Source organism: Lipotes vexillifer, unplaced genomic scaffold, assembly GCF_000442215.2.
Source record: "Lipotes vexillifer unplaced genomic scaffold, Lipotes_vexillifer_v1.1 scaffold1691, whole genome shotgun sequence".
In the NCBI taxonomy this organism is placed as follows: domain Eukaryota; kingdom Metazoa; phylum Chordata; class Mammalia; order Artiodactyla; family Lipotidae; genus Lipotes; species Lipotes vexillifer.
Window position 1 is genome coordinate 198,291 of NW_006789046.1, and position 10,586 is coordinate 208,876.

Consider the following 10,586-nt stretch of genomic DNA (forward strand, 5'->3'; position numbering starts at 1 on the left):
TCCTGTGCTTTGGCTCCGACAGATTCCCGGTCGGGTGGCGTCCAGTGGTCTGCAGTCTGTCGTGCACCGATGAGAACTCTCCTTTTTGCTGAGGGCAGACAATGCATGGCTGATCTACTCTGTTACTAGTGACACGCCCCCGGTCTAGAACCGAAATGTTAACACCGGGACCTCTCCAGGCCACCCACCCAGCGACGCCCATGGGGGAAACAAAACACAAACCCAGCCGGACAGACTCCAAGCGCTGCCATCGCCAGGGGCTGCACTGAGCCCCCATGAACTTGGTTCTAGCGGGGCTGGGACGAAAGCAGTGAGACGGTTGCAGAGAGAATCAAACTCCCATTCAAGAGCCTTTCAGTCCCCTCCGTGGTGGCGCACCCGTGTCCCTGCCGAGTCTACTGTAACTACCGATCTACTTGGTTAAGACAGTTTTGTATCATTTTGCTAAAAATTATTGGCTTAAATCTGTGTGAAGAAATCTGTCTTTATTGTTTCTTTCATGTCTGTTTTTGTGGTCTTGAAGATGCTGACTTTAAAGAATTCTAAAGCAGGCACTGGTGTGGAGTTCGTGTAGAAGGAGTGAGGCAGGGAGCAGAGCACGTGGGTTTCCGTGGTCTGCGTCTCGTGGTTTGTTGTGTGGTCACTGTGGAGAAGGGATTTTCTCATCAGAAATTCTATCACGTGTATATGCGTGTGTAAGTAACGTGTGTGTCCGTGTGTGCCGTGTGTCTCGTGACCTCATTAACCTGGTTTTGGCTGTCATGCTCCTTTCCCCACCGTAAACTGAAATGCCTGCTCACTGCAGACCCGCTGGGATTCTTGAATCATCAGAGCAGTTAGAAAGTGCTGGCTACACGCATGGGCTCAGCGGGTGCTTCCCCACAGAGCAGCCCACCGATCTGACCTTCCCAGATGCAGCGAGAAGGAAGCTGAGCCTGAAGACTGCAGAAGTTGTGGCTTCGTGTCGTGTCGCTGATCCCTCGGGAGAGGATTTCAAACTGAGAGACTTGGGCCCCTCCGTGGAGTCGTGTGTGATTATTTTGGTGGTGGTTGCCTCAATGCTTTTGAATCTGGGAGATTTTCTAAGTAGACTGTCAATATTACCAGTGCAGATTGGCCCTTGATCTGTGTTAATATCTATGTGCTCAAAACCAAGGGCCATGGTATCTGCCCTGGGTGCCAGCGTTGCTCAGAAAGGCCAGCGAGCCCAAGGAAATCCACTCTGAAGTGCCAAGAAGCAGGTGACTCTGATGACCTGATTGTCCAGGAGGGTGAAGGGTCACCCACTTTTGTGACTTTCCCTGGGACATAGTGACCCCACAGAGGCCAAGAGTCAGAGCAGGGCTGAATCTCCCCAGAAAGACCTTCTGCGGCAGCCCAGCTCCAGGTGGTTTCCTGAGACACTCTCCCTCACTTTGCAGTAGCAGAGGCACCAGGTAGTAGTGGTGGCCGGTAGACAGGAGCCCCCGTCTCTGGAAACGAGGTGCAATATATATGTTCATAGGTACTTTCACATTTCTTCGCATCATCCCCCTGCAGTGTGTTCTGTTTGGAAACTGGGACACTCGTAGGAAGCTGGGCACCTAAAAGGTGTCCACGTCTGTTTTCCCTTCCTGCCCCCAAAGTCCCAGCACAGGGATGCTGGTCCTAGGACGCCCTGACTGCTGTTGATGGCACAGAATGCAGCTGTTTACTTCTTTCTGATTCCTGAGCTGGCTACTCTGTAAGTGTTTTGGGGTGTGGGCACTTGGCCAGGTCGGGCTGTGTTTCTGGGAGTGCAGAGGGAGTTCGCGTGGGTCAGAGCGAGTTGAGGGCTTTCATTGTGGCCCAGTGCCTTCTGCAGAGGTGGGCTTCCCCTTCCCAGCAAGGTGTTAGCAGCCGCAGCCCCAACATTCTGCATCCAGGTTTCCACCTGAAATTGCAAATGGCATTTGAGAAGTGGACTCTGACCCCGAGTCCTCAGCAGTGTGGTTGTGGACAGTTGTGTCCCCCCCCTTATTTAACTCCCCATCCTGACTTGCAGGAAACATAGTTGGAATGTCTGTATCAACCTGTGTATCCGTTGCCAAGTCTCTGAACTGCGCTTTTGTATGACCACTGTATTTGTGTCCTTAACTACCGTGTAAATAATAAATTCATGACGACTTCTACCTTTATTCCCTGCCCCTGCCATGTGGTCTTTATTTCATCAGTTTGAGTTTTGATTTGTTTAGATTAACTATTTGAAACTAATTTTCTGAGACTGGGCGTTCGTGTCTGTCCTTTTGAAGCCTGTTGGTGTACTTTGTAAGCTGCTCAGGAGTAGGTGGAAAATGAGCCTGTGGGACGTGGCATGGATGTGGCTGAGTTGTCGCCAGTGCAGGCCATGTGCACATACCAGTCCCCTGCCTTAACCACCTTTATGGGAAGGAAGTGCTTCCACCCACCTTGGGTTTTCTGGGGAGTGAAGAGCACGCGGTAGCTGACACATAGCCATGTTCCTGCTGCCCGTGGTGGGTGCTCGAAGTGGCTGCTAGTGGGCCTCTGCTGGGACCCAGGGGCTTGGACCTGGCAGTCGCCATCCCAGTGAGAACACCACCTTGCATGCCCCATGCCCCGGGTGTTGTCCTTTCTAATCAAGGCAGCGTCTGCAAGGGGACATCATCCATCCATCTGTTGGGCTCATGGCCTCCGCTTCCCCCTCCCCCTGGAGTTGTTGGAGCCTAAGACGTTCCTACCTCTGGGAGCTCCAGATGGCGCTGAGTGAGAAACCATGGTCCCCAGCAGGCTCTCCTGCCCACGGTGACCTGCAGGGCTGGCCGGGTGGGAAGGTCCGTCCCTCTTGAACTGGGACCACAAATGTGCTCCCACGGATATGTGGTAATTAGCCACTTCCTGGTCCACACCCACTTGTCCTGGAGCTGAGCATGCTGGCCTTGCGTGCGTTGCAGGGAAAGCTTGGCGGCCCCACCCACATGCATGGGGAACAGGTGGGGCAGGTGGATCTCCCACCTGCTGCTGGCTTGCTTTTGCTCCTCCTAAGCCACCATGGCTATGCCAGTGGTCCCCAGGTTCCGAAAGGGCCTGAGCTCTTTGCGGGTTCCCCACCCCAGCCTGCTGACATTTGGACCCAGCTGAAATGGTGACGAGGCAAGCCCTGAGCCACCTCTTGTTTTCCTGCCAGGAGGTGGACCACAGGCAGGACAGGGACCCTGTCATCTTTCGCTCAGAGCCTGCTTGTCCTGCTCCCCAGCCCCCTCGCCACCTCTGTCTGCCTGACACAGAGAGCTTCACCCCCTGACCCGTGTGGCAGGCTCCATGCTCAGGAGAGCAAGCTCCGGGCCCATGCCTCCACCTCCCACCCTCCCCCAGGCCCCATCACCACTGAGAGTGGTGCTTGGAGCCCCTCCTGGAAACCCCTGTGTTGGGGGAGGGGACCCCCCTGCCCTTCCCGCTGCCTGCCCTGCCCCCTGCCCCGCCTCCATCAGCTGGGACCTCTGGAAGCAGCACGCCTCTTGGCGTCATTACCTGTAAGGGTGTTTAGGGTTACAGGGGAGTGTCCTTTAGGGAACCACGAGGGGGCCCTGCAGGTCTAGGCGGCTGCCTTCCAGACCGCCATTGGCAGGACCCTTAGGCAGCCACTGATGGTGGGGTCTGCCCTCCTGCCAGGCTGTCCTAGCGTGGGGCCTGCACACGTGTCCTGAGGTGTTCTCCGCACAGGGTGGCAGGTGCCCCGAGGTCTGGCCAGGGTGGGGGTAGCAGCCCAGGGTGCCTGGCTTGTGTACCCCACCCCCCCACCCCCCAACTTAGGCTGATTATGTATGTGTCCTCCAAGGAGGTGCTGAAGGGCCCATGAGAGTGGGTGGGCTCAGCACGGGCATCTGGGTCTTCACAGGATGCTGGGTGTGAGTCTTCTTTAGTGAGACGTCTAGAGGGTTAGGGGCAGCCCCGTCCACGCCAGAGCACTGATGACAACTGTCGTCAACTGCTCTTAGGGCTCTTGGCAGCCACAACTTTGAGGACAGGAAGTTTTTTTCTCTGTGTCTTGGGCACAGTTGGAAACATCTGGAACCAGAAAACTAGGCAGTCAAGATGGTCTGGTCACCTTCCCCCCCAGGGCCCCTGCGGATCAGTCTCCAATCTTGGCAGATGCTTTAACCAGCTGGTGTTGCTGCTGTGCGGGCATGGGGCCTCAGGTCCACCCTGGGGTGCATGGGTCCAGCCCCAGACCAGCTGTGGGTCCCACCCCCAGCGGAGCAACTCCCACACATTGACCATCTCAGAATCACTGAACAGTGTCCCCAGAGCATGCGTGTAGAGAGTCGCCAGTCCTCGAGTAGGGAGGGGGGATGCATGAGGCAGCTTTGGGTGAGAGTGAGGAGGTACTAGCGCGGGATACTGGGGCCCTGCTCACCACCACAGCTGGTTCCAGGAGACCCAGGGTAACTGAATGACTGGCGACAGCCAGGCCAAGCTCATATCAGGAGAGAAGGGGACGGTGTGATGAGGGCTGGGAGGTGGCTGGGGGAGGGGCACAAGCAGGCCGCCCACTTGCATCCTTTTCCCTGCCTCCCTCCAGCTCAGGTAGGTGGTTGCAGAGACCACAGGTGGGGCTCGCCCTTTAAGACCTAACAAGTGGGGCGCTTATGGCTCAGCTTTGCCCAGGGACTGGCCTGGGGGCCCTGCCTGGCCCACCTTATTACGGGGTGAGGTCAGCGGATGCAGGGCTACCACTTGACCCCTGTGACTCCTAGCACCGCCCACAGCCCAAGCCCCTGGCAGAGGGGAAGGAAGGACAGAAAGGATGACAGACGGGGCACGGGGCTGCGGGCAGGTGCCTGGCTCCCTCATAGAGCTCAACGGGCAGATGGAGGAGGGAGACAGCAGCCCCTTCAGGGCGACATCTCTGGGGTGGACCCAAGATGTGAGCTCTCGCTTGCTTTTCGTTGCAGAGAAGCAGGGACGTGGCATCTCTCCGGCTGCACGTGGCCCACCAGGGTGCCTGCTGCCGTCCCCAGCGCCCTCGACGCACCACCTACTGAGGCGGCCCCAGCGTCCTCTGACCGGGCTCCCAGCCACACAGGCCGCCGCTGGCCACAAGGGCAGGTGGGTGTGAAGTACCCGGGGTGAGGCTGAGTGGGGCTGTTCAAGGAGGATGGGGAGCAGATACCAGCCCAGGGCGCTGACCACATGCGGTGACTGAATAAACAAAAGGCAGGGGACTTCCCGGGTGGCGCAGTGGTTGGGAGTCCACCTACTGGTGCAGGGGACGCGGGTTCGTGCCCCGGTCTGGGAGGATCCCACATGCCGTAGAGCGGCTGGGCTCGTGGGCCATGGCCACTGAGCCTGCGCGTCCGGAGCCTGTGCTCCGCGACGGGGGAGGCCGCAGCAGTGAGAGGCCCGCGTACCGCAAAAAAAAAAAAAAAAGGGAAAGGCAAAGGGCCTCTGGGAAAAAAAGAACTCTTCAGGGTTTTGAGTTTCGAATCTGCCATTTGTTGAATTCTGCAGCTCAGCAGGCAAGAGGCCAAAACAGCAGGCTTACCTGCATAAAGCGTGTCAGCATCCAAACAGCCTTTAACCTCCTTCAGCCAATTTGCTCTTCCTGTCAGCCCTGTGTGTCAGACACGGTGAATATCGGTATCCCCATTTTACAGAGGAGGAAAATAGTGCCCAGAGACTGTCAGCAATATGCAGGCATTAGAGGAAGAAGTGAAAAATCTAACTAGATATTCTGACTCCAAGGAGAAAATGCTTTTTAAGCTACTGGTACCTCTTGGTTCGAAAAGGGGAGCCAAAATAAAGGGGAGCAATGAGATAAGCATGCACACGTGTGTAAGCAGAGGGAAAGTGTGAAACGTCATTCCCTAATGATCTTGGTGAGGAAGGGACAATTTGCAGAAAAAATGGGAATGCTATTAAATTTTTCTTTATATAGTTCTTCATGATTTGACTTTTTACAACAAGCTTGTATTGCTTATGTAATTTAAAAACAAAATTGTAAAAAAAAAAAAAAAAAAAAAAAAAAGGCAGATCAGTTTCTCTAAACACACACCAGTGAACAGAAACCACACATATATCTCAGCTTCAGTGGACACACCCCTGAAGCGTGGCCCCTTCCCTGCCAGCCACCAGGGTGCTGTGTGAACATTCTGAGCCGTTTGGGGTCCATCAGGGCAGGGTCCAGAACCAGCAGTGCTTAGAAGGCCGACATGGCTGACAAGGACCAGAACCACTTTGTAAAATTAACCAGGCTATTTGTTGAGAAAGTAAGATTTGGGGTGAACAGTTAGAATACTGCCCCTACGTAGAGCAAAACTCCTCCAGCTCCTGGAAGATATTCCTTCTGAGATGGTGCCTCCCACATGCAGGTTTATCTCAAACCTTCAGAGGTGAAGGAGGGACCTTTGTCCACTGGACGCTCAAAGAGGGGTGGGCTGGGGCGCATGGGGAGACCAGGCAGGATGGGGTGCCCACGGGCACACAGGCAGGCCTGTCGTGGCAGTGCCCGCTCCGCAGCTGTCCCCGGCCCCACCCCCTGATTAAAATCGTGTTGTCTCCAAAGCATGGGTCTCTGGGTCCTTGAGCCCAGCGGTGGGCACCGGGCTCCCTGGGGTCAGCAGGTGGGGTCCCTGGTGCAGACCGCTCATAACCTCACGGCTTGGCTTCACCACAGATCCAACTTGGAATGACACGTTTCCACCCTGCCACCTCCCCTGAAAAACACTGATCGGGCGATGATCCGCTGCCCGGGCGGCCGGCGTGGAGCCAACGGCCCCGCCCAAGCTAGTCCTGTTTGTGAATAAATACGAGCATTGATGGTTCCTGTCCAGTTCCCTGCCACCCCTGCTGGCCTCCCCCAGCTCAGACGCTCGTTTCTGGGGTGTGAACGACCTCCCCGTTCTTCTCAGGCTCTGTCTTCAGGAATTGCTCCACCTCCCGAGAGTCCACCCTCACGTCCTCAGGGGGCTTGTGATGCTCCTCCTCCGTGGCCGCCTCGGGCCTCTTCCCAATGCATAAGAAGTTGCCCAGCACCAGCACGAGGGAGGAGGCCAGCACCTCAGCCCCCGCCAGGACAAACACATACTGGTACACGTGCGTCGCATCCAGGAGCTTGCCTGCAGTGCAGGGGGATAAGGTCAGCCCAGGGCTGAAGCTTCCCCCGGATCCCCCCAGTCACCAGTGCCCTGCCGGGGACAGCCCGGGGCCCTTGAGGCAGCCACCCTCACCCCCACCACCTTCCCCCGGGCCGCGCAGACCCAGAGGCTAAAGCAGAGTGGCTTTGACAAGAGTTTGGAGCAGAGCCTCCGGTGGGGCCTCATCCCCCGCCAGGTGGAGGCACCTGGAGGGATCTGGCCCCGCTGCCTGTCACTGTGGCGGCCCTCATAGGAACCACCTGGGCCCCAGAAGGACCCTGGGACCCCGAGACAGTGACAATTCAGGCACCTCCTCACCCTCGCCCCAGACCTCTCCAGGCAGGAAGAGCCAGAGGCTCAAGGCCAAGTGGGAGGTAGGGGGACTACAGGGTTGGCTGGAGAAACCCAAGCCCAGGTGCAGAGGCTTGGTGGGGACTTGGCCACACTGCTCCCACCGTCCACACCATTTTAATCGCACACCATTATTTTCTCAGTTATCAAAAAATAAAGCAAAAGCCCAACGTAACAGAAGCCGGCCCGACCTTCAGCTCTGAGCCTCCCCGGCGTGTGGGGACAGCCAGAAAGAAGGACCAGCACTCCACCCTGGACCCATCACCTGGGCCACGACTCAAGCCCGTGGCCTCCTCCCACAGTGAACCGAGGGGGACCCAGGGTTTGTGAGAGGCCATGTTCTCTCCTGACACCGGCTGGCCATGTGCTGAGGTACACGGCGGCCTGGCTAGACAAGGCTGGGAGTGGTGGGGGAGGGGGTTCCCTCCAGCTAAGAGGCCCCCATGGTGAGTACCGTCCCCAGGAAGAGCAGGTGTGGGAACTGCCCGGAGGCCTGGCCAGGCCTCAGGGAGTGGAGGCGCTTCGCTCCCCACCCTGCCCCCAGCACTCACCTCCCGACGGGGGCCCAACGAGCACAGCTATGGCCTCCAGCAGCAGCACGAGGCCAATGGCACTGGAGAACTTCTGGGTGCCCACGATGGCCATGAGTACCTCGAACTGCAGGGCCCCCACCATGCCGTAGGAGATGCCGAAGAAGATGCAGAAGACCACCAGGCCACCGTAGTCACTGGCTGTGGACCCCGTGAGGTCGGTGACGCCGTTGAAGAACATGGCGAAGCTGAAGAGGTACGCAGAGTAGGGCCGCACCTTCTTGAGCCCTGTGATGAAGCCAGCGGTGGGCCTCGCGAAGATGTCGATGAAGCCCAGGATGGTGAGCAGGAAGGCCGCCTGGGTGTCGGGCACACCCAGGTCCTTGGCGTAGCTCACCACGAACACGGGCGGCACAAAGAGCCCCAGCACCATGATGGAGGCGGCCAGGGCGTAGATGACAAAGCCGCGGTCCCTGAAGACGCTCAGGTCTAGGAGCCGCCGGGACGGCCGCTGGGGCCCAGGCCCCGAACCTGAACCCAGCTGGGGCGCCTCCAGGGGCCGCATGAGTGCAGCACACACACAGCAGTTGAGCAGCAGGCCGCCCAGGATGAGGAAGCCGCCCCGCCAGCCATAGTGGTCCTGCAGCACCTGCCCCAGCGGGGACAGGGCGCACAGGAACACCGGGCTGCCCGCCGCCGCCAGCCCGTTGGCCACGGGGCGCCGCTTGTTGAAGTAGCGGTTGAGCATGATGAGCGAGGGCTGGAAGTTGAGCGCCAAACCCAAGCCTGGGGGGATGGGCGGGTGAGCACAGGCGCCCGGCACAGGCTCCCGCCTGAACGAGGCCACGTGTGGGCCTGACAGGCGGCGACGTGAGGAGACTCGGCGTGTGTTCATAGCCCCCGTTGCCAACCCACGTGCCCGGGAGAGACAGACGGGGAACGAGGGACGGGATGGCGCCGGGTGGGTACACCCCGCAGCTGCCCACCCCTGGGAGGTCCTTTCTCTTCCACCAACATGAGCCATCGCCACCCGGCCGCCCCACTTCTGGCGGGGCCTCACTCACCGGTAATGACCCCAGTGGTGAGGTAGAGCTGGATGATGCTTCCACAGAAGGATGCAGACACCATGCCCAGGGACGCCAAGAGGCCACCTGCGAACATGACGGGCCGGCAGCCAAAGCGATTCACACACACGCTGCAGAGCGGGCCTGGGGGATGGGGGACGGCAGCTGAGGGGCGGGACCGAGGCTCCCCATGCCCAGAGAGACCTGCTCTTCCCTGATGCCCCCTTGCCCCTGGCTCAGGATACACAGGGGCACCAGGTGCCCAGCGTGCAGGTCACACTCGCCCGTCTTTTAAGCAAAGCGTGGCTCCCAAGGAACGGTCCCTGTTAGAGGGGTCTTTTCTGGTTGGTCTGTGCAGGCAGCAAGAACAGCTCCGGGATCCAGCACAGCTGTGCAGACACAGCCCTTTGGACAGGGTCCCGGACAGCCTTGGCCTGTGCTCGTCTGCACCCTGGAGACCACGGCATCCTCGAGGGCTTCCCACCAGGTGCCCCTGGGGACCCGGGCTGAAGACGCTGGGCGTGCTACCCGACCCCTGACCCCCAGGCCTTTTTGTCCAGAACTGAACTTGCTGAACTCCCAGAGGCAGTCACCTGGCATGACTGCCCCTCACCTGTCCCGTACAGCATGGCCAGCAGGATGGAGGAGATCCAGGCGGTGTCACTGTAGCCGATGCCAAACTCTCGTATGAGCTCTTTGAAGAAGACGCTGACCGCCTTGGGGAAGGCGTAGGAGAAGCCTGTGATGACAAAACAGCCCCAAAGGATGGCCCAGCCCCAGCCCCCATCTGGGGCCTTGACGCCCGTCGGGCCCTCTTCGACCACTGCCCCTCCCATGGCCAGGAGGGCTGGTTCCACGTCCCTGAGAAAGAGGAAGCCCGGCTGAGTCGGTTGTCAGGCAGTCACCCAGCTACAGCCCTGCAGTGTGGGGACAGAGACGCACCTGAGGGCTGGTACCTGGGCCGGCCACCCCTCCCTTCAGGCCTCAGCCCCCGGCAGGAGCCCAGCTCTGGGCCAGGCCACGTGCCCAATGTTACCTGAGAGCCCCGCCTCTGCCCCTCACCTGTGCTGGGTGCAGGGCACTTGTCTGGGGTGACCAGCAGCTGCAGCTTCTCCCCACCCCCACCCCCCCCTGCTCAGGCCTGGCCTGCTCACATACAGCTGGCTTTAAAGGGCAGTGGCTTTTTTGGGCTCAGCCAGGTCTCAAGTTACCTCCTGAGGAGGGCAGACCCCAGTGGGGAAGTCAGCCATGCTCTGGCCTCCCGCCTGACCCTGTGTTGGGAAGCAGTGTGGCTTTAGCAGCCATCACCTCGGGCAGTGAAGCCAGCCCTGGTGAGGACCTGGGGCCCGATCTAGGCTGCAGTCCCTCGAGACCTCAAACTAGATGTGGCCAGCCTTGCTCTCCCACCCCCAGGGGCACAGGGCTCCCCGATCCTTTCCACTCTGATCACACTGCACAAGAAGTGAGAGTCTGAAGAAGAGGCTCACACAGGCTGTGCTGTGCAGGGGGGGGGGCGGGCGGCTGTGCTG

The 10,586-nt window shown here is 59.1% G+C and overlaps 2 protein-coding genes across 4 annotated transcripts in view; one reads left to right on the forward strand and one right to left on the reverse strand.

The window, feature by feature from the left end:
• CSNK1D (casein kinase 1 delta) overlaps nucleotides 1-5,021 on the forward strand; it is a 39,435-nt gene extending 34,414 nt beyond the window's left edge. Inside the window, exon 9 of one of the 3 annotated variants that reach the window (XM_007462293.1) lies at nucleotides 4,932-5,021. In XM_007462293.1, the coding sequence (XP_007462355.1) occupies nucleotides 4,932-5,021 (90 nt within the window). Of the gene's footprint in view, nucleotides 1-22; nucleotides 2,156-4,931 lie in introns of those variants that run through there. The other 2 variants (XM_007462295.1, XM_007462294.1) reach the window with 2 other exon arrangements.
• Nucleotides 5,022-6,840: 1,819 nt separating this feature from the next.
• Nucleotides 6,841-10,586, reverse strand: part of SLC16A3 (solute carrier family 16 member 3) — a 7,546-nt gene continuing 3,800 nt past the window's right edge. The window contains exons 2-5 of the mRNA XM_007462296.1: nucleotides 9,671-9,918; nucleotides 9,058-9,201; nucleotides 8,015-8,779; nucleotides 6,841-7,094 (exon numbers count right to left, since the gene is read on the reverse strand). Coding sequence (XP_007462358.1) covers nucleotides 6,841-7,094; nucleotides 8,015-8,779; nucleotides 9,058-9,201; nucleotides 9,671-9,893 — 1,386 coding nt within the window. The 5' untranslated portion in view covers nucleotides 9,894-9,918. The remainder of the gene's footprint in view (nucleotides 7,095-8,014; nucleotides 8,780-9,057; nucleotides 9,202-9,670; nucleotides 9,919-10,586) is intronic.